The 24,555-nt window shown below is 33.4% G+C and overlaps 1 protein-coding gene and 1 pseudogene across 1 annotated transcript; both read right to left on the bottom strand.

Annotated features, from left to right (window-relative positions):
- Positions 1–1,695: 1,695 nt before the first annotated feature.
- On the bottom strand, positions 1,696–20,012 carry LOC149563390 (aluminum-activated malate transporter 14-like; annotated as a pseudogene).
- Positions 20,013–22,214: 2,202 nt separating this feature from the next.
- Positions 22,215–24,288, bottom strand: LOC149563389 (aluminum-activated malate transporter 14-like). Its single transcript, XM_089828154.1, has 6 exons — positions 24,114–24,288; positions 23,865–24,002; positions 23,512–23,784; positions 23,172–23,293; positions 22,906–22,986; positions 22,215–22,799 (listed from the first exon to the last, which is right to left on the bottom strand). The coding sequence occupies exons 1-6, from the start codon at positions 24,286–24,288 to the stop codon at positions 22,215–22,217; spliced, it is 1,374 nt and encodes a 457-aa protein (XP_089684280.1).
- Positions 24,289–24,555: the final 267 nt, after the last annotated feature.

Here is a 24,555-nt window from a genome sequence, read left to right as displayed (position 1 = left end):
CAAAAAATAATATATTTAACCTTAACCTAAGTCTAAGTCTCTCCAACCCCAAATCCCATTTGCTAAACCCTAATCCTAATCCCACCCTAAATTATGATCCTAAATCATAATTTCTAATCACTATTATCAAACACTAATCCTAGCCCTTATTATTCAATCATAATCCTAAATGTTGAACTTTAACCCAAATTCTATCATAATTCAAACTCTACTCATAGCTATAATACTAACTATGATGTAAGATCATATCCGATTTCCATAAATAACTAAATAAATCTTAAATTATTAGCCTTAATTGTAGTCCTAGTTCTAAATGCTACACCCTATATAATAAACTCCAATCCTAATCCCAATTACCACATCATAATCCAAAAAACTAAACCCTAAATCTAAATCCAAACTATAATCCTAAATGATAAACCTTAAATCATTATCCAATCCTTATGTTAAACCCTAATCCTAATTTCTAATCATCAAGTCTAAATATACAACCCTAATTCTAAATCCTAGCTCTAACTATTAAACCTAACCTTAATATAAATCCCAATCTTAACTATTATGCATATCCATACCATAACGCTCAACGTAATAATAACCATAAATGTTAAATCCTCATACAAAATGTAAAAGACTAACCTTGAATCCTAAATCTTAAGATAAACCTTAAGCCTAAATGGTTAACCCTAATAACTTGTTATGAATGTTAAACCATGATCCTAATCCTAAATGTCAAACCCTAATGCTCACCCTAACCCTTAAATCCTTACTTTAACCCTTGTCCCAATAAAAAACTAACCCTAACAAAAGTCCTAATTATGTAATTCTAGGTATTAAAATTAAATTTTAATTTATCAAGCCTTCAATAGATTTAAATTAATTAATTAATATAAGATTTAGTATTATAAAAATGAGGTTTGAAGACTTAGAAAATAATTTTGAGAAAAATATTATTTTAAATGAAACTTTAATCAATTACAAATGTATTAAAATAAAAATAATATTTTACTCAAACAGATTATTATAATTAAAAATAATAATTATGTCTTTCATTTTGTTATGAATTTCCTTGTGGAGGAACCTATTCAATTTCTTATAAGTTTCAAAAAAAACTATGACATTTTTCAACATTTCAAATCTTCTTCTTTTTTCTTTTAAACCAATGAAATAAATATAGCTAGTGGAAACAAATAAAGAATAATCATGATATAAAAGTATGTGATGAGATTATAATTATAATAATAAATAAGAATAGAAGGTATTATAGATTGATATTAGTAAATTAGAAAGAAGTGAAAATTAAAAATGTTATTTGACATCTGCTCAAACAAGATTGGAAGTAGGTGTAAGAACTAGTCTTTGAAAAGTTTAAAAAAATTTACCAATGTCATAATAGTGTATCTTGTTTTTAAATTGATTATTTGGTATAATTATAATATTATTCGATTAGACATGCATAGTGAAGTTAAGATATGTGCTCCTCTCAGAAAGATTGGGATTAGGAGTAGCTCATGGTGTTAGCAAGATGATATGACAATTGTGAGAGAGACAAAAATGAGACTAGCGTAAATCATTAATACATAAAATTTAATAATGCAACCATAGAATTTGACTTTGTTTCTGGCAAGCTTAATTTTTCCCTTAGTGTATGATGTTAAAAATTGACTCCTGTATTAGAGTGTGAATTGAAGGGAAAAATCAGTCGACATTGTTGATATGTACACATCTTTCTGGCGTTCTTGCAAGACTGGGTCTCTAGATATAACTACAGGGAGAAGCAGAACTAGTTATGATTAAAGCCTCCTGATCCAACGTCGAAGGATTGTGAGGCTTGAATATTGCCATTGCTGCGAGCTCTTCCACGGCGTGTAGCATGTGCTCAAGCCTCGCTACGATCTCCACCACCAACCACGCAAACGTAGCCAATGGAAGTGCTTCTCCAAATTCAATGCCATGTCTCAACATTAACCTCTTCTCGTCACTACTTTCTCCATGCCATGATCTTCTTCTCGTCGCCCACCTTACCTCCTCCTCTCTATTTTCATTCTCAAGTACGATTTTCTGACTCGGCGTTCTTGTTGTCGAATGCGGTAAGAGCTTTGGTTGAGAATTCAAGGAAACTTGAAGATCCTCCAGTGCATGTTGAACTTCTTCCAATATTGGCTCGAAGTCGTATATTCTCATTTGTTCAATGCAGCTTGATAGCTCTGCCAGTAATTTGGCTGCTTTGTGGGCGACGTTGGTGCATGGCTTCTTCAATGGTGACCTGGGCATATTGATTGGTTTATGGTTCAGCCATTCCTTGGGGACAAGCAATTTCAGGAAGGGCGGACTGTCATGTCCCCAATTTTTGGTGACAGTTCGATTTAATTAATTTAATTAATTTGGTTTTTCAAAATAATGAATGTTTTATAGGGACGACTAATTAATTATTTTAATTAACTAAATAAGTGATATTAAGTTAATTATTTATAAAGTTATCAAATAAATGAATATTAAAAGATAACTTTATATTTAATTAATTTAATAAAGTGACTTGGATTATAAAAATATTTAATAAAGTCACTTAAGAGATAAGATCAAAAATGTTCTAGAAGTCTCTGGAAAAGATGGAGAGAAAAGAATAAATAGGCACCCCGGGGCTCCATTCGAATCAAGTAGTTGTTTGTTTCTCTCTTGTTATCAGATTGTGATTCAATCACATGTGCATTGTGGAACCTAGGGTTTTCGCAATTGTCACAGTTGGCCATTGAGAACGATAACTCTCAATTGGTATGCAATTTTGAGGGAGTGAAATATCATCTGAATTATTGCACATTGGAGGTGGTCTTTAGCCATTTCATGTTGTGCTTATTTGTATATTCAAAATTTTTGGAGGAAGACGATTTCCGATAATCGTGAGAACTGAAGAGTTTTGAAGGTCTGGCCGGGAGTTGAGAAATCAAGGATTACGAATTAATGAAACTGCGGGCCTAATTTGAATATCAGAGACAAAATTTTAAACTGAAGGATAACGAGCAGATTTAAGATCGAAGCCAAGTGAATGTGGATTTAACCAGCTCGAGTCCCAAATCCTTACTGGTCTGGCAAATCTTCGCAGGATAAACTCTGCGGGAGAAGTGTTCATCGTTGATGGCCAACATTGAGCAAATACCAGCATCAGCAAATATCATGGGTGAGGAATCATGAGGATTATTCAGTAAAATCGCAAGCCGACATGAGTTGCAGAGTTTCGCATGAAGATTGGAATAGCTACAGCTTATATCGTCACACCATTGGAGTCGGAACTGAGGGTTTCTTTCGCAGGAAATGGGAGCCATTTAGGTTTTGGTCTCCAACAAGAAATTCTGAGCCAAACTATTGCAGACAGCGAAAGAAATTGCTACCTCTTTGAAGACGGGAAAATAACCAGTAACAAACATCAAATGTAATGAACGCTGAAGAAACAGTGGACGCCGAAATTAGGACATTCGCGCAAGAAGCAAGCCGATAGAAGAATTAACATTCATCGTTGTCAAATTTGGTGTGCAAGTTGATGAGATCTTGGCCAATGTCATCCTCCTTGGACTGGACGGCTTATCGAACCTTCATTGCGGGAGTAATATTGCTTAAATTGCCATCAACAAGGGTAAGAGGGTATTGGTGACAGAGAAAAGAGGGCTAGGTCCATTGTTCTCTCCAACAGAATTGGCGTCCTATAATTGGCTAGAGGCAGCATAGGGGGTGTATTCACAAAGTAAGGTTTGCGATCAGTATTTTCCATATTGGGTAGGCAGAGGAAATACAAACTTGCGCTCGGAGACCAGTTTCCAATTGAAGACTCAATGTTGATTCTTCTCTTTGCCAGTTTCATCTAGTTAATAATATTATATCATAGTACATTTGCAATTGTAAATCTTTGCAAGATTAATTTAGCAACTAAAGTTGGCTCTAAAGTATTTGATAAATTGTCATAGTTCAGTTGGTATAATTAGTAGCTCTTTCAAACATGATTATTACAGTAGTTCCGGACCTTGCTTGCTAACTATTTGACGAAATGTCAAACCCTTGAAGCTTTAAGATTTTTGGTGCTTGAAGAGTCGATAATCTGTTGGGGTTATTTCATCATATAAAAAGTTTCCATATTGGCCACACAAGATCAAAGTTTAACCATCATAACAATATTTAAAAATTAACACAAAATGAGGCCAAGTAGTCGTTCTTTCTTCTCATCAGGGGGTTGGTTTCCCTTGCTGCATATTCAAAATGTCATTTAATTGGAACCTATAGAGTCTTTAGGTGCTTTCCTCATCTTCCTCCACCTTACCTCCCATCTTCCTTGACTGAAGAAGCTAAAGAATGGTTACTACAAAATGCATAGACTTTACAAAAAAAATCCACCAAAGTGGTGAACCTCATATTCAAATAAATTAGCAAGTGCTTTTGCTCTTTCATCTTGGTCCACAATGTCTTCAATTTAGCTTCAACCTATTTGAAAGTACTTTGATCCAAATCGGTGGGTGGGTTGGGGTCTTGAACAAGGGGGTGCATGGGACAAGTAAAAGGGGTCAAGGGTTGGACATGGGGTTTCTTAGGGGGAGGGGAAATAAGGGGGTCCTCCTTAGGCCTCTTGAGAGGGGAAGTAGATGTCATGGATGAGTTATCATTTGTGCGTAGGTTATCATCCTTTCTCATGAGATTTTCCATGCCCATACTAAGTGTAGCCAAAACATGGGTGTTTATATCTGAGAAGGCTTTTGCAGTATCTTGGAGTATACCATGTTGTTCCTTAATATAGAAGTTCCTCCTAGATTTTTGCTCCTACTTAGCATCATGGGTTCCTTTTTTTCCAATCCCCTTAGACACAAAATCCCAGTCTATCTCTTCCAGGCTATCTTTTATTTCATCTTGCTTTTCTTCCACATGTCCACATTTCTCTGATGTAATACTAGAACTTTCAATTATGTTATTTTAGACATTTCAGGGTGTGGATGTAGGTGAGGTTAGGATGGAATTAATTAACTAGGGGTGGGAGACATTCCCATAGAGATGTCTCAAATCTTAATAAGAAAAAAAGAGTGAAAAATAATGAGAGCCTGAAAGAACTAGATTCTAACTCTAAGTCTAAAGTAAGTGAGGAGAAAGAGAAACATGCAAGGAAAAAACAAAAAAGCAAGAAGGTTCTAGTACATCGATAATGAGGAGGATGAAAATGTTACTAAATCTCCCCTAAAGATGCAGGAAGTTTCTCAAGATAAAGATATATCTCATGTTTTGGCTAGTTTTAGTTTGGACAAGCTAGATCTCACAACTTTTTATATGGGTGGCTAGGTTGGACAACCTGTGAGATCCAGATTGTCCAAACTGAAACTAGTTGAAACATGAGATATACCTTTATAATGACTAAACTTCCTCCATCATCAGGGGGGACTTAGTAGCATTTTCCTTCTCATCATCATTGATGCACTGGAACCTCCTAGTTCTCTATTTTTTCCTCGCATGTTTCCCTTTCTCCTCACTTTCTCTAGACTTGGAGTTAGAGGGTGAAAGTACAAAGTTGTGTCACCTTTCAAGTTGACTTATCAGAATGACAAAATTTGAGTTATTTTAATAGCGTTTCTAAAAATCTATAACTTTTCTAACATTCTTCGAATTACAATCAAGATATTATTCAATTTCTAATTATAAAATTAAATCTAACAAAATGAATTAATGATTGACATTCAATTATATCTGTATAAATTTTTGACACTTTTTCAATTAAGATTAGATGTAAACCTTAATATTAATAATAATAATATTTTTTTAAAAAATAGGTCTATTTTATTTATTAGAGTTTGATCCTTAGTAAGGAGAATACCACACAAAAACTTAACTTTCATACAATACCACTATTAAATTGAACACCACAAAAACTTAACCATCATATTTTATTATTATATACTACTATTGAATATGATAGATCTTAACAAGGGGTGCAAGCGCCAAAGTTCTTGCCTCTAGTGTGGTGGGTTTTGGGGTAAGTGTTGAGTCAAATTGTACATTAAAATTTTTGAACATTTAGTAATGGTGACATATTCATAAATTGTAAAGTTTCTTAAAGTAATGTATGTGTTCAAGTGTTCATCTAAAGAGTCATAGACAAAGAATATAGAACTATGTTGCATCTGTAGCTTGAAAATAAATATTGAACATAAACAAATGATGTGCACAAGAAATTTAGGAAATATTTCATATTGTTTATCCTTTGAATGGTTTTCTAGATCCTGCAAATGTTCTATTAAAATAGGTGTTAAGTAATTTTAAATTAATAACAAATTATATTCTAACAATAAATTAGTGGCTCAAATTAGAAACTTGTTTGTTATGTACTTTATATAATATGTAAAATTGATATTATCTATATTATTGTTAACGTATCTTGAAAATGAGTGTACACCTTAGGCATTGTCAATGTGTATTGTTCTTTTGAATGAAGAAATGACAAGTATGTATGTTGCTATTGAAAAAGTAGTTAGTCTCATGAATGTACTATTGCCCAAGTCATATTTTGAAGATGTATGGATAATTCTAATGATCCTATTTTATCAATGACATGATCTAGCTTTAAACTTGAAACTATATTTTCCTCGAAGTCTTTAAAGGATTTTCTAAAAGTTCATGTTGTGCATGTCCTACAAAAATTTTAGTTCTTGATATAGTGTTTCTTGCAAGAATTACTTAAAAGTTCATATTTCCCTCTCAAAAAAATCATTGGGCACATATCCTACAAGTTCTACAAGATTAAATCTAACATAATATGATCTCATCCATTTACAAGATATATTAGATTAATTTACTTTTTAAATACTATTGGTTAACAATTTTCTCTCCTATTAGATTTTAAAATCCTAACTCTTGGATACCCAATGCTTGGAGAGACAAAAACATGTTTACCAACAAACGGGTTAGTATATGTATTCTATGATTACCCTCTAAATGATTAGGTGTAATTCCCTATGATTTGAAATGATATGCAATGAATTTTTTTTTATGAGATTAGAGGTTTTGACATTATAAGCTCATAACTTGAGAGTGGTAAAAGATAACCAAATTGCTTGTAGGCACAAACAATTTAGGAAAAATAGATTTGAATAACCTATCACTCTCAATGGAATGACTATAGTAGATTATCTTAATATTTCTAACTCTTACTTCTATTCTAAATGAAGATTAACCATCAAAATGTAGAAGAGGAATGAAGAGATATGCATACGAGGGAAAATGGAATTGCTCTCACTACCAGCCTTGAATGAAATGGAATCCAACCAATAACTAATAGATTCATACACATTTATCTTTCATTTCCCAATGAAACTATCCAATGTGAGATGAAATTAATAAGAGGAGTAACAAGACCATATATAAAGAAAGTAAATGGAATCACCTTCACTATAGTTACCAAAATGAAATAGTATCCATATGTTAACCACAGAGCCACATATGATTTTCTTTCAACTCTTAATGCAAAACTAATCTATGCATGGGCAATAAAACATAACAAGAAAATAGGGTAAATGAAAATATAGATCAATTCACCATCAAGTTTATCAAACTTTATATCGTCAAATGAGGTTACATTTATAGTTTTTTGTTATCCTTCAGTTTAGCAGAGCAACAGTCACAAAATAGAAAAGGAAATAAAATGTGAAATTATCTAGTCATATGAATATGTGGCATCTTCTCCATCAATGATTCTAAATTCATGGTGTTTATGAAAATAGGAAATGACTATTCGATTTCATGCAATCTCAGAAAAACTTATAGAAAATTGTTAACTCTTCATAGTCTACTATTTTGGGCCAAAGCTGTGTATTTCATATTCCAATGGTCATTGCATTTTTGAACACTAAATTAACGATCATGATTAAAACATTATAAATTTTCTTTAAAACTTCATCCATCAGTCCCTCCATGTACACATATCTTTCAATCATTCTATCACTATGATTATTTTCCTTGTAACTTTTTATAGCGACATAACAATGAGCATTGATCTCTCTTTTGATCTGATGACAAAAATAAAAGATATTAATTCTCTATTTTCTTTATGATGCGGGTCCACTTTCCAACTAGATACACCATGGTGAATAGTTGGAACTATTTTATTACTTGGACGATCTAACATTGACCTAGTTTTGCTTCGTGAAATGTAATGGCCCATAGGACACATGTCTTTCTGTCACTTTTTTGTAATGATTAAAGCATGTTCATCTTTTCATAATGATATAGTGACGAGTGTAGATGTTATTTTGATCTGACAATGAATAAGATGCATCATTGAATAGTCATATTTCCATCATTAAAACTTCATCCATCGATCTGGTCTTTATCAATGATCTGGATTTGATCTTCTAAACCATTTGACTTATCAACTGGCCAATAGTGTGGATTCTTTCATTCCTTTGAATTTTCTCCACCATTTAGCTTATTATGATTGCATATGAACCATTCATGTACCAAATCGACGATGCATATTTTCTTATCTTCATATTTTGACTCTACGAGGGTTCTGAATCTTTTCTTCTGCATGAACTACTTCTTCTGCTCACTGATATTTCTTATCTGCAATGTCTTTCATGGAAACCATAACATAATGTTGAATATTTTTGTTGATCATGGTTAGGAACAAATCAATAGAAGTTCTAGACCTTCTTCTCATCGAGATGACACATAAAACCTTTCAAACCCTAATCACCTAGCTTTGAATTGATGCATTGTTCATATGATTCTCTGCATTAGGTTAGCTCATTTGAAGGAATGATGAGAAGATAGATAATCCTATGGGAAATATAGACCTATACTTGAAACATTGATACTTGATTTGACTCCAAAACCGTAAAGCAAAAAGATATGAACTGAAACTTGTGCAACGACTGACTCTGGATGGGTATTTAAGCATGATAATGGTTGAAAGAAATCCAGCAATATTTGGTTCTGCACAAAAGGTGACAACTTAAAACCAAAACAAACAAAAAAAAAAAAATCTAAACTAGGAAAACAACAACAAACAACCTAAGAAAGCAAGCAACTAAGCTAAAGAAAACTGCATGTTACCTACCTATCTAACTACTATGCAGGGGTTATCTACTTTCAATTTTGCATTTGATACAACTTCAAATCCTTTTCATTATAGGAACATAGTAGGGTTTCTCCAATGGGATATTCGAATTTGAAAGAATTATTCTGATTCACTTAAATGATCTAAAATGGCCCTTTCCACAAAGACTAAAACTTCGAGTGCATACCTCTTGGCTCATATCTCTTATCCCATAGCAACGCGAAATCACCTTCCATAAATTTTCTAGGCCTTGTTCTTCTATCAAACAGCCTTTTGATTCTTCCCTAGTGTTCAGTGATTTTATCAACCATCTCTTCTCTTTCCTCTTGCAATTTGCTAAGTTACAAGATCATCTTCTCTAATCCATCTTTTAAATCATCCTCTTTAATCATCGTCTTTACTTTACATGTAGAAAGCTCTAAGGGTACTGGCAAATTAGTTTCCACTCCATAGACTAACTGAAAAGGTGAAATACCAATAGCCCTTTTAGGTGTGGTCCTATCAACCCATAAACCATCATGAATCTTCTTATGCCTATTTTTTTAATTATTTGAGACCAATTTCTTTAAAATATTAATCAGATTCTTATTACCAAACTCACCATGCCCATTTCCTTAATAAAAATAGTCAAAGGAATGTCCAACTTGAATACCATTATCATAGCAAAATCCAATAATTTATAAAGAGGAAAAATTAGATGTATTATCCATTATCAATTTTATAGGAACCCTAAACCTAATAAATATATGCTCTTTAAGGAATTCACATACTACTTCTGATGAATACTTCTTCATTGGCTTTACTTCAACCCATTTACTAAAATAATTTGTGGCAATTAGCATGTAAGAGTGTCCTTGACTAGAAGGAGGATTAAGTGGACCTATAAAATATAAACCCCATTCATTGAAACAAGCTTCAACTACCATTGGCCTAAGAGGTAGAATAGCAAGCTGAGGTTTACCAGCAAACATCTTGCATTTCTCACAAGTAACCACCCACTTATATGCATCTTTATACATGTAAGGCTAATAATAACCTCAGCTCAAAATTTTAAATGCAGTAACAGTAGAATAAAAGTGTCCTCCACATGCTTCATTATGAAAAGATGTCAACAATTTTACCTGTTGCTCTTTATCCACATATCTCAAAAATGTTCCATCAATTGCTTTTTTGTACAAGACATCATCATGAATCACATACTTCAAGATGTTTGCTTTTAGAACCCTTCTTTTCTTAGTAATCAATCGATCAAGGAATTCACCATATATCATAAAATAAGTAATGTTTGAGAACCAAGGATCCTAAAGGCTTACCATTAGAACTTTTGGAGTATCTTCTTCTTTGAATTGTTGATCCTCTACCAAGGCTTTACAAAGTGTATTACTTCCTACAAGTTTTGTTGGCTTAATTTCTATATCATATTCTTGGACTTTTTCTATCCATACTCCTCTATTATTACAACCAACCTCTTGTTCCATCATAATACTTTTTGTTGTAGGATCTGGCACATATATTATTGAATGAGAATGTAGCACATAAAACCTAAAAAATTTAAGGGCTCTCACCATTGCATATACATGTTTTTCCATCTATGAGTATATCAATTCTTGATTCTTCAATGGTATACTCATGAAAGCAATTTGAGCTTGTATTCTTTCTTTATTCTCTTTCATCAATATAGTTGACATAGTATGTTCTAAGGAATAACAGTAAATAATGGATTCTTTAGTGTAGTTAGGATGGACAAGAACATGGGCTTTTGCTATGGAACTCTTGATATCTTCAAAAGTCTTTTCCCAACATCAGTCCATTTTAAAGTTGTATTTTCTTTTATCATACCAACTATACATTTATTTATTTTAGAGAAGTTAGGCATAAATCTCCTCAAGAAATTTACTTGACCAAAGAAGGACTTTACTCTAGTTTTACTCAATGAAAGACTTAATTGTTGAATGACTTTAACTCTGCCTAGATAAATCATCAATCCTTCTTGGGATACAATATGAGCAAGCGGCTTGCCTTCTGTCACACAAAATACTAATTCAACACCCACCCCCCCAAAAGTTATATTGGTCAAATATATTCCAACACTTTGGGTCCTCTAATTCTAGAACAAGTGGATTCTTCAATTTCTGGTCCGTGTCCACCATATTAGTTATAGGAATGTTCTTTATATTGGAATTCTTTCTTTGACTTTCAACATCTTTATTGATCCCCTTTTTGGGTTGAGGCATTAAGTGAACTGTGCACATCATGATTCACATTATCCAAAAAAATTTCAAGATGGAGAGTCTATTTATCAAAATCCTCATCATCCTCCTCTTGATTAATCACTTTTTCCTCCTTTTCCATGTCATTCTGACGAAGGCCTTGGTTGTCATGAGAATGGGATGAAATAGGGGAAGGACAATTATTGAGAGGCTTGTATATTTTGTCCATCGAACCACCAAAATAATCACTATCCCCATCATCCACCATCTTCAATATCTTTCCATCCTCCTCACCTCACCTTCTAACTCTATTTTTGTATCCTTTTAACCGATATTTTTCTTCTTCCTCTTACTCATTTCACTCTTAATATCACCCAACTCTTCCATAATTCCTTTTCCCGTACCTTTATTGCTAGAAGGAAATTTCTAGCTTTTATCCTTATTAAACACCAAGGACCTCGTAAGGTTTAATTTCACTTTTTTCCCTATATGTAATCATAAATTAAAACCATTAAACCTTGGCGCAAAATGGTTTTATGTGGATTCTCTCTATGAGCCTTGATACTATGAGTGAGAGAGAAGAGATGACAGAAAGGAAAGAAAACTCATTTCTTAAACCTAAATTATTTAAAAGGGTGAAATAGTAGTTGTGGGTGTTAGCCCTTATTCTAGTAAAGTGCAAAATCTAATATTTGTATCATAAAATGCTCAAACTTTGTTGATAGGGTGGGATTTCTACTTGTTTCCATGTCCATTAAAGTTTCCTAAGTATAAAACCCTAGGTGAAACTCTTGAAAACCTTTACCACGTTATAATTTTGAGTTACTTTTTGAAATCAATTAATGAAGGGTCGATTGTCATGTTTAAGGCCCCTTTGTTTTCCTAGCAGTCAAAACTTTTTAATGTTTCTAGTCTCACTGTGGTCATAAAAATCCCTAAGTTCTTTTTCACAGGTGCAATCATTTTTCATTCAAATATGAGTATATTATGATGTCGGGTTTCAAGCTGAGGGATTTTTTAGTATTCATTGCTCTTGCTTCTTCCCCATTTTTTTTGCGTAAAAAATGCTTGAGTCAAGTTTGTGTGAGAAATATCGTTTGGGTTATGCATCAACTTTCCTAGAAAATTCATAGGATCCATCCCTAATTCAAAAGTAAATTTTGTAGACACCTAAATCTATTTACACCACTAGGTAATCTTATTTAGTAGTCTCCTAGGACATTACTAATTAAATATTTATTATTTAATTAATTAATCATCATCCCCTAGTTAATTAATTTATTTAATTGACTATAGTCCAATTGATAAAATCAAATGATAACCCAATTGATAAGTTTTTACTTATTTACTTTTGTGAATGCTTTTACTAGTTAGTATTCAATATTACACTACTAGATTCGGTGATACATTTTGGCACAGCCAGTGGGAGTCCGCATTCGGGTCACTATAATCACACTTTTGTTTATTCATGTTTGAACTAACCAAACTAACATTTTGTGTCTTTTATGCATGTAGGTGTTCTTCTAAAAAAAATTGAAGGCACCAAAGTCCCTTGCCAAGAATTATGCTCCCGGCCATAAAATCAAATTCTAGTTTCACCAACATTTTAGAACCCCTGGTTCGCAATCCCGTAACCACAAAATTGTAAACTCGTATTTGTGAGATCGTGATCCTCAACCCATGAGAACACAACCTTGTGAAGGAGAAATCACCCTTTGCCCCAAACCCCACCACTACGTGCCATTAAAAACATCCGGGTTGTCATACCCACTGACTCTATTCCCATGGGAATGCTAATTTTTACCAGCAGGATCATTGTAAAAACCTACAAGAATGTTTCACCTATTTATTCAATCATTGTACCCCACTTTTTTCCCTCCACTATCGAACCCACAGATAAATTTGTCAGTGGGAAAGTGTCCCCATAAACCCATGTGATCATCGTTTTGCAAGATTGCCCTGTTACTTTCTTCTCACGACCCATTTTTTCGTAGTTTCACCAATTTTTTTCACTGCAATCCAAATACCTTTTAGCTTCGATCCTGCATTGTGGGATCAAAGTTTAAACCCACGAGTTTGCTGGATAGACCAACCAGTGGCAAACCTATAATCTTTTTTTGTTGCAAGTATTTGTGGGAGCAAAATACTAACAGGTTTTTGCAAGTTTCTTATAATGATTGGTTGAAAACCCATGTTTAAAAGCTTAAAAATGAACCATTCTTGCTTTTTCATGGAAGGCATGTCTAAATATTATAATTTTTTCATTGGAATGTTTGGATAGTTTAATTAAGAAAATCCACTCTTGAATGGCAAGTATTAAAAACTAAACCAGTGCGATGGACACTTCATTTAAAATGAAAATGAACATTATGTGAAAACGCTTCCATTTTGGGGCTTAAAATAAATCCATCAAATCTTGAATGCTCTAAAGTAAAAATGTTTTGCTTCCCTTCTTTTCAAAGCTTTCATGCACGATTTACCTTTTGTTGACTCCATTTACTAGTCTTTGCTAGTCATGTAGATAAATTTGACAATGTGCTTAATCAGTTCTAGTTTTTTCTATCTACTGAAGTGATTTTGTATCTTCAGAAAAAGAGGAATGATGAAGTCTTCCAAAATATCAAGAGGAAACTTACTAGGTTTATGCTTAAACTCACCTTCTTCAATATCATGTCACAAGTATCTATGGTTGTAGAGTTCCTCAAGGACGACTTCATGATCTAGATTAATGAGGGAATAATGATTGTATATAAGGATGGTATACAACTAGTCCATTCTTTTGACATTTATTCAAACATGCTAAATTAGGAAGAATGTGAAGCTTTAAGATAGCTCACTAAAGAGAGTCATTGATATCTAGAAAGTGAATGGGGCCATCCAACTGAACTGGGACAAGGTAGGCCCAAGTTGGGAGACTACCACTTACCCTCCTCAAGGTGTAGATCCTCTTATCGGTGCTTTTGAGAAAAATAAAGAAAAAACTAGCAACATTAATTTTGGTGCATTGGACTAGTCCTTCACGTGAAACAATATTTTGTTAATTCTTTGTTATCATCAAGATGTTTTTTTGTATATGATAAGCATTGTAACTTGTCACTATTTATTTTTTTATTCACTCATGAGATTACATGGCTTGGTTTCAAATTGAATATTCTTACATGATTGATAGTAATCATTATTTTGATGTTGTACTTCAAGTTTTTTATGCTATGTATGTAGTTTATCCTTTATCTTATTATTAAAGAAATTAGATCAAAAGTAAGAATGAGTATAACTTTATCAATTTTTGTGAAATTTTTGAAATGAAAACATGTACTTTTCATTCAGTTGACAACTATATAGCTCGACCAATTTGAGGTGGTCCCTAAAATTGGTAACAAAGTACTTCAAATAAGTATTTAGAGTAGACAGCGTATGATTTAGATATCTAATTATTTAAAAACAAGGTCCTCAATAATATATGATAGTTAAAAATACATATTAATCATTTTCATTATTTCTAGGATAAATATTAAAAATAAGTAAAAGGATAATATATATGTTCTACAATTTTTTGAAGTAGATAAAATTTAATTTAATTTTAACACAACTTAGTGATTAATTGGAGGAAGTTTATAAACATGTGTGAGGGAAGTGTAGTGGAATTAAACTCTAATAAGTAAGCCCAAATTTAAGGAAAATATCAAAAATAAAAACTTGCACAAAATTTAACTTATGCACAATGTCATTATAGAGAAAAAAAACAAGACATGTTACATAATTGTATACATGAGGTGGATAGTGTTCTCAATTATTTTAATTTTATTAAATATAGTAAACCTAAAAATAATTCTAACTATAATCCTAATGGTAAAATCTAACTGTTGATCATAATTATAAACACTAACCTTGACACTAAAATTTACTATTATGTGTCCCTAATTAGAACCATAATGCTTACTATGATCTAAATACAAAACCCTAAATTTTAACTCCAATCTCAAACACCCAAACAATAATTGTAGTGAGAATATTAAATAAATTAGGGTTATGATTTTTTATTACGCTTACAATCAAAGGCAAAATTTATGTAAGCATAAGGATTAATATTTTTCATTAAAGTTTATGGTGAGAATTTGTATTATAGTTCAATTGTAGTTAGGTTTATGATTAATATTTTTTTCAAAAAATAATATATTTAACCTTAACCTAAGTCTAAGTCTCTCCAAGCCCAAATCCCATTTGCTAAACCCTAATCCTAATCCCACCCTAAATTATTATCCTAAATCATAATTTCTAATCACTATTATCAAAAACCAATCCTAGCCCTTATTATTGAATCATAATGCTAAATGTTGAACTTTAACCCAAATTCTATCATAATTCAAACTCTACTGATAGCTATAATACTAACCATGATGTAATATCATATCCTATTTCCATAAATAACTAAATAAATCTTAAATTATAAGCCTTAATTGTAATCCTAGTTCTAAATGCTACACCCTAAATAATAAACTCCAATCCTAACCCCAATTACCACATCATAATCTGAAAAACTAAAACCTAAATCTAAATCCAAACTATTATCCTAAATGATAAACCTTAAATCATTATCCAATCCTTATGTTAAACCCTAATCCTAATTGCTAATCATCAAGTCTAAATATACAACCCTAATTCTAAATCCTAGCTCTAACTATTAAACCTAACCTTAATATAAATCCCAATCTTAACTATTATGTATATCCATACCATAACGCTCAACGTAATAATAACCATAAATGTTAAACCCTCATACAAAATGTAAAAGACTAACCTTGAATCCTAAATCTTAAGATAAACCTTAAGCCTAAATGGTTAACCCTAATAACTTGTTATGAATGTTAAACCATGATCCTAATCCTAAATGTCAAACCCTAATGCTCACCCTAACCCTTAAATCCTTACTTTAACACTTGTCCCAATAAAAAACTAACCCTAACAAAAGTCCTAATAATGTAATTCTAGGTATTAAAATTAAATTTTAATTTATAAAGCCTTCAATAGATTTAAATTAATTAATTAATATAAGATTTAGTATTATAAAAATGAGGTTTGAAGACTAAGAAACTAATTTTGAGAAAAATATTATTTTACATGAAACGTTAATCAATTACAAATGTATTAAAATAAAAATAATATTTTACTCAACGAGATTATTATAATTAAAAATAATAATTATGTCTTTCATTTTGTTATGAATTTCCTTGCGGAGGAACCTATTCAATTTCTTATAAGTTTCAAAAAAAACTATGACATTTTTCAACATTTCAAATCTTCTTCTTCTTTTTTCTTTTGAACCCATGAAATCGTTGGCATACACATTAATAATGGCTTACTTCAACATTTGCAAATGTGTGGATGTAAATATTTGTGTGCACGCTTTATATAGCTATAAAATATGAATCCCTAGGTCCTTGGAAATATTTCTATTCAAATCATTCAAAATATTTAAAACAGTTGGTTTCAAAACTTGAATATTTACTATTTATTTAAGGTTTTCCATTGTCTTGTTTGTAGGTGGCAGTAGTTGCATTGCAAACCTTTTGTTTGTTCTAAAAAAGTGTGCCCAAGCACTCTACACACCAACTTTCAAGTAAAAGGAAAGGTTTGAGATTCTTTTACTCTATTTTAAACCAAAAATAATAACTAATAATAAATATAAAAATAATTAAATTTAATTTTAAATATAGTTAGATATAATCATAAATGAAATCTAGGAGTACATATCATGAAACAATGATGATATAAAGCAGATATTTGAAGGAAGAATGATATTGATATATTTAGAGAAAAGCGTACGAAAGAAAAGAACGATGTTTTATAATCTGAAATATTTTCGATAAATATTGTTCATTACTACAAATATTTTTGGTCATGAATAAACATATATTTGATATTTGGAACATAGGAGGTAGTGGTCTCGAAGACGTAATATCAAGAGTTACAGAGATGTAGATATAGATAGTGGAAACAAATAAAGAATAATCATGATATAAAAGTATGTGATGAGATTATAATTATAATAAGAAATAAGAATAGAAGGTATTATAGATTGATATTAGTAAATTAGAAAGAAGTGAAAATTAAAAATGTTATTTGACATCTGCTCAAACAAGATTGGAAGTAGGTGTAACAACTAGTCTTTGAAAAGTTTACAAAAATTTACCAATGTCATAATAGTGTATATTGTTTTTAAATTGATTATTTGGTATAATTATAATATTATTCGATTAGACATGCATAGTGAAGTTAAGATATGTGCTCCTCTCAGAAAGATTGGGATTAGGAGTAGCTCATGGTGTCAGCAAGATGATATGACAATTGTGAGAGAGACAAAAATGAGACTAGCGTAAATCATTAATACATAAAATTTAATAATGCAACCATAGAATTTGACTTTGTTTCTGGCAAGCTTAATTTTTCCCTTAGTGTATGATGTTAAAAATTGACTCCTGTATTAGAGTGTGAATTGAAGGGGAAAATCAGTCGACATTGTTGATATGTACACATCTTTTTGGCGTTCTTGCAAGACTGGGTCTCTGATATAACTACGGGGAGAAGCAGAACTAGTTATGATTAAAGCCTCCTGATCCGACGTCGAAGGATTGTGAGGCTTGAATATTGCCATTTCCGCGAGCTCTTCCACGGCGTGTACCACGTGCTCAAGCCTCGCTACGATCTCCACCACCAACCACGCAAACGTAGCCAATGGAAGTGCTTCTCCAAATTCAACGCCGTGTCTCAGCATTAACCTCTTCTCGTCACTACTTTCTCCATGCCATGATCTTCTTCTCGTCGCCCACCTTACCTCCTCCTCTCTATTTTCATTCTCAAGTACGATTTTTTGACTCGGCGTTCTTGTTGTTGAATGCAGTAAGAGCTTTGGTTGAGAATTCAAGGAAACTTGAAGATCCTCCAGTGCATGTTGAACTTCTTCCAATATTGGCTCGAAGTCGTATATTCTCATTTGTTCAATGCAGCTTGACAGCTCTGCCAGTAATTTGGCTGCTTTGTGGGCGACGTTGGTGCATGGCTTCTTCAATGGTGAACGAAGGGAATGAGGGGCCTGAAACGAATGCAAAACAAATATTCATCAGCTATAGTGCATGCATTGAAGATAATTTGTAAATTTAAGGTAATGATACCAAATGAGGAAATGCATACGAATATACCTCGATTTCAGATCGAAGGCATCCATACAAGGCCACAATAGGATAAGCCAGATAACGAAGCTTCACTCCAATTTTCACATACTGCTACCATGGATGCCAACATCGAAATAGACCGTGCCTTGGCTCCCACCTAGCAAATGCTTCCTGCAATTAACATGTACAATCAATGCTTTCAGACGATCCATTTAACATTCTTTAATGTCAAAAGTTGTCATGGCTACCACTTAATTAGTTTTTTCTAATAACTATATATTTTTACGGTTTAACAAAGAATCATCGGTAGCCTTTGAGTCCAGCACAGACTTGTATCCTCTGTGTATGATATCTTCTGACTCATCTTCCACCTTCTCATCAGTACGGCATCCGCTGAAATATTCATCCACGCATCCTAACGTCAAATATATCATGCCCATTACATTAGTCGGATATTTTAACAAGTTAATCTACCGAACTGATAACAAGCCACACCAATCAAAGCGTACTAGTAGTTCATCTGTAACAGCCCATTGCGAAAAACACAAATTTTACGCTGAAGAAAACGTTACGTTTTCATCACAATCAAAACAAGGATTTCTAACCTCAATTGTTTTCGTTCGATTTTCTTACCCTGCAGAGATTTCCCCAAGCCTTGTAACTTCCTGACAGTGGAATTGTGAAGATCCTCGCCAGCCCAGGCGGGGAAGATGAGCAGACTTACAACCAAACACACTCCACATCCGATGAGTATGGTGGCGAAGCGTTCGTATGCCATGCGTGATATATTCTCCACTCGATATCCAGAGACCGTTATCATGCTGAATGTGAGCAGGAATATAAGCACTGCATAGTCAAATTTATTCTTGAGGGAACGAAAGAAACGGGCATACGTGGTAGCCGCTCCTGCAAAATGAGTGTAGTGGAGTACTAATTGAGATTTGGTGAATGCAACAAGGTGGTTCCAAGAGAGCACAAAAACTCACCCACGATGAAGAGGGAAGATCCCACTACAAACGCCTTTCCTCGCACTACCTTCTATGACACGTGGCAAACGAGGAAGGAAAGAAATGCAGCCACCATGGTTCCAATTCCTCTGTTGAGGCCTTTCTTCATGGTAGCCCCTGCTCAAGCAGCAACAACAGCCATTCTAAATGTTAGTCGATTAGGATGAAAAAGATGGTTGCGTGGGAAACAATCGAACAAGGGGTAAATTAAATTAAACTAACTCATACCCGCAGAGAATTCGAGAACGACAACGACAGTCATGACTGCCCAAATTGCATGGTTACCAAATCCCACCCTGCGAAATAATCGATCCCACAGAAATAACAGCGAAACCGATGACAATGCCAACCCAACTTTTATAGCATGCGTAATCCTTCTGGGATCCTCTCTTCCAACATCCATTATGTTTCTAAACCACCCCATCAAAACATTGCTTATATTTAACCAAATTTTTCTTAGAAATCCCTCGTTTCAAGACTCATTGTAGCTAATTTCTTCATTAGACGTACTGATGTTAGTTTTGCATTCGCCGCTGCCAAGAGATGCCATGGTACACAAAATCGATTCAATCAAATTTCAGATACAAGAGCTTAAATTTCAAGTAGAGGAGATCCAGCCAACCTGATTTATAATGTAATTTAATCTTGGTCTGAACATAATTTAATCTTGGTCTGAACAGTTACACAAGCGCTCAGAAACTCCAAAAAAGAACACCCTGCCTAAAATCTTGGAGCACCTTATAAATGAGCTCAATTGTAGTAAGGAAGCAGATCCTATAAATTATGAGGATCGAGAAAACCGTTCATTTCTTCTTGCGGTTGCCTTACAAGATGGAAGAGAAAAAAATCGGCTTCTCGAATGAATCGGCCTTTGCATTTCTTGTTTTACTAATGGCAGAGATAATACTTGTACTTGTCACGGAGAGGGAGAGGGAGATGATTGAGTTACTTTATTTTCATTGTCATGGAGATAATACTTGTGAATTCTGGGTGGAGATAATACTTGTGAATTCTGGGCGGGTGATCTTGTATCTCCGGTTCTTTTTTGGTGAATTGTATTCCTAGATTATTAATTATTAATAGAAAAGGTTATTATAAAAAATTATTTTAATATGTAAATATATAGTCTTATAAAATTTAAACTTCTATCATTGAAAGTTATTATAGGGAGATTTTATATTATCATTTTTTCTAAATAAGAATATATATTAATTTTAAATTTTAAATTCCATTCTATGGATTGTTCTTTTCGAAATTTGGATGAAATTGTATGATTTCTTTTTCTTTTTTCTTACTTTATGTATGATGGATAATAGACTTTATTCTACCATGTAAGCCAAGAATGGCTTATAAAGTGGGATCAAGTAAGGGACTTTAGATTTAATAATTATCAAGTGATAGATTCTTGATTACAAGAATCTTTAAAGAGTAATATCTATTACTTTTAGATTTTATTGGATGATTTTTTTCCTAGGTGTTCAATATCAAATTTCATGATCTGTCATTTGTCTTGTTATATTTCCCATTTCTAATATTGGATGAGATAGTTTGTGCAAAAACCTTACAAAATTAAATCTATAAATAATATACGAAACCAATAGCTAGATCATAGATTTTGATTGTTTTTGTACTACTTCGAGATATAGTATTTGAATTTTTTTATTAATATTTTATAAAAATATAAATACATAATTAAAATAAATTTTCAGTTTAAATCTTAAAAGAATTACTTTAGTCTAAATTAATCTAAATAATAGTTGAATATATTCTTAACAATCCAAGATAATATAGTCCAACTTCATGCGATTAATTTTAAGGCGTTATATGATTTATTATGCCTAAGAAGGCAATCATCCCTTTACCATCAAATATTATTATGTGGCTAAAGGAGTTTCATATTTGATGTCACATTTATTATGTATAACACTAGCAGTCCAAAATGGGTGACTAGCCCAGTGAGAACAACCATAGTGAAGGAAACACTATCACTTGACAGATAGCTCACTGACCCAAATCATAAACAACAAATTAGCTGCCCATTATCATAAAAAATAAGTACCTACAAGAATTTTTCAATCTACTATCAAAACCATAATCTGAAATATTTTCGATAAATATTGTTCATTACTACAAATATTTTTGGTCATGAATAAACATATATTTGATATTTGGAACATAAGAGGTAGTGGTCTCAAAGAGGTAATATCAAAAGTTACAGAGATGTAGATATAGCTAGTGGAAACAAATAAAGAATAACCATGATATAAAAGTATGTGATGAGATTATAATTATAATAATAAATAAGAATAGAAGGTAATATAGATTGATATTGGTAAATTAGAAAGAAGTGAAAATTAAAAATGTTATTTGACATCTACTCAAACAAGATTGGAAGTAGGTGTAACAACTAGTCTTTGAAAAGTTTACAAAAATTTACCAATGTCATAATAGTGTATATTGTTTTTAAATTGATTATTTGGTATAATTATAATATTATTCGATTAGACATGCATAGTGAAGTTAAGATATGTGCTCCTCTCAAAAGATTGGGATTAGGAGTAGCTCATGGTGTCAGCAAGATGATATGACAATTGTGAGAGAGACAAAAATGAGACTAGCGTAAATCATTAATACATAAAATTTAATAATGCAACCATAGAATTTGACTTTTTTTCTGGCAAGCTTAATTTTTCCCTTAGTGTATGATGTTAAAAATTGACTCTTGTATTAGAGTGTGAATTGAAGGGAAAAATCAATCGACATTGTTGATATGTACACATCTTTCTGGCGTTCTTGCAAGACTGGGTCTCTGGATATAACTACGGGGAGAAGCAGAACTAGTTATGATTAAAGCCTCCTGATCCGACGTCAAAGGATTGTGAGGCTTGAATTTTTCCATTGCCGCGAGCTCTTCCACGACGTGTACCACGTGCTCAAGCCTCGCTACGATCTCCACCACCAACCACGCAAACGTAGCCAATGGAAGTTCTTCTCCAAATTCAACGCCGTGTCTCAGCATTAACCTCTTCTCGTCACTACTTTCTCCATGCCATGATCTTCTTCTCGTCGCCCACCTTACCACCTCCTCTCTATTTTCATTCTCAAGTACGATTTTCTGACTCGGCGTTCTTGTTGTTGAATACAGTAAGAGCTTTGGTTGAGAATTCAAGGAAACTTGAAGATCCTCCAGTGCATGTTGAACTTCTTCCAATATTGGCTCGAAGTCATATATTCTCATTTGTTCAATGCAGCTTGACAGATCTGCCAGTAATTTGGCTACTTTGTGGGCGACTTTGGTGTATGGCTTCTTCAATGGTGAACGAAGGGAATGAGGTACCTGAAACGTATGCGAAACAAAAATTCATCAACTATAGTGCATGCATTGAAGATAATTTGTAAATTTAAGGTAATGATACCAAATGAGGAAATGCATACGAATATACCTCAATTTCAGATCGAAGGCATCCGTGCAAGGCCACAATAGGATAAGCCAGATAACGAAGCTTCACTCCAATTTTCACATACTGCTACCCTGGATGCCGACATCGAAATAGACCGTGCCTTGGCTCCCACCTAGCAAATGCTTCCTGCAATTAACATGTACAATCACTGCTTTCAGACGATCCATTTAACATTCTTTAATGTCAAAAGTTGTCATGGCTACCACTTAATCAGTTTCTTTTAATAACTATATATTTTTACGGTTTACCAAAGAATCGTCAGTAGCCTTTGAGTCCAGCACAGACTTGTATCCTCTGTGTATAATATCTTCTGACTCATCTTCCACCTTCTCATCAGTACGGTATCCGCTGAAATATTCATCCACGCATCCTAACATCAAATATATCATGCCCATTACATTAGTCGGATATTTTAACAAGTTAATCTACCGAACTGATAACAAGCCACACCAATCAAAGCATACTAGTAGTTCATCTGTAACAGCCCATTGTGAAAAACATAAATTTTACGCTGAAGAAAACGTTACGTTTTCATCACAATCAAAACAAGGATTTTTAACCTCAATTGTTTTCGTTCGATTTTCTTACCCTGCAGAGATTTCCCCAAGCCTTGTAACTTCCTGACAGTGGAATTGTGAAGATCCTCGCCAGCCCAGGCGGGGAAGATGAGCAGACTTACAACCAAACACACTCCACATCCGATGAGTATGGTGGCGAAGCGTTCGTATGCCATGCGTGCTATATTCTCCACTCGATATCCAGAGACCGTTATCATGCTGAATGTGAGCAGGAACATAAGCACTGCATAGTCAAATTTATTCTTGAGGGAACGAAAGAAACGGGCATACGTGGTAGCCGCTCCTGCAAAATGAGTGTAGTGGAGTACTAATTGAGATTTGGTGAATGCAACAAGGTGATTCCAAGAGAGCACAAAAACTCACCCACGATGAAGAGGAAAGATCCCACTACAAACGCCCTTCCTCGCACTACCTTATCTGACACGTGGCAAACGAGGAAGGCAAGAAATGCAGTCACCATGTTTCCAATTCCTCTGTTGAGGCCTTTCTTCATGGTAGCCCCTGCTCAAGCAGGAACAACAGCCATTCTAAATGTTAGTCGATTAGGGTGAAAAAGATGGTTGCGTGGGAAACAATCGAACAAGGGGTAAATTAAATTAAACTAACTCATACCCGCAGAGAATTCGAGAATGACAACGACAGTCATGACTGCCCAAATTGCATGGTTACCAAATCCCACCCTGCGAAATAATCGATCCCACAGAAATAACAGCGAAACCGATGACAATGCCAACCAAACTTTTATAGCATGCGTAATCCTTCTGGGATCCTCTCTTCCAACATCCATTATGTTTCTACACCACCCCATCAAAAACTTGCTTATATTTAACCAAATTTTTCTTAGAAATCCCTCGTTTCGAGACTCATTGTAGCTAATTTCTTCAATAGACGTACTGATGTTAGTTCTGCATTCGTCGCTGCCAAGAGACGCCATGGTACACAAAATTGATTCAATCAAATTTCAGATACAAGAGCTTAAATTTCAAGTAGAGGAGATCCAGCCAACCTGATTTATAATGTAATTTAATCTTGGTCTGAACAGTTACACAAGCGC

The sequence above is a fragment of the Cupressus sempervirens genome, chromosome 4 (assembly GCF_028749045.1).
Source record: "Cupressus sempervirens isolate cs-2001-9-10 chromosome 4, ASM2874904v1, whole genome shotgun sequence".
Classification (NCBI taxonomy): Eukaryota; Viridiplantae; Streptophyta; class Pinopsida; order Cupressales; family Cupressaceae; genus Cupressus; species Cupressus sempervirens.
Note: the sequence above shows the minus strand (reverse complement) of the source record. Positions and strands in the feature narration are given on the sequence as shown.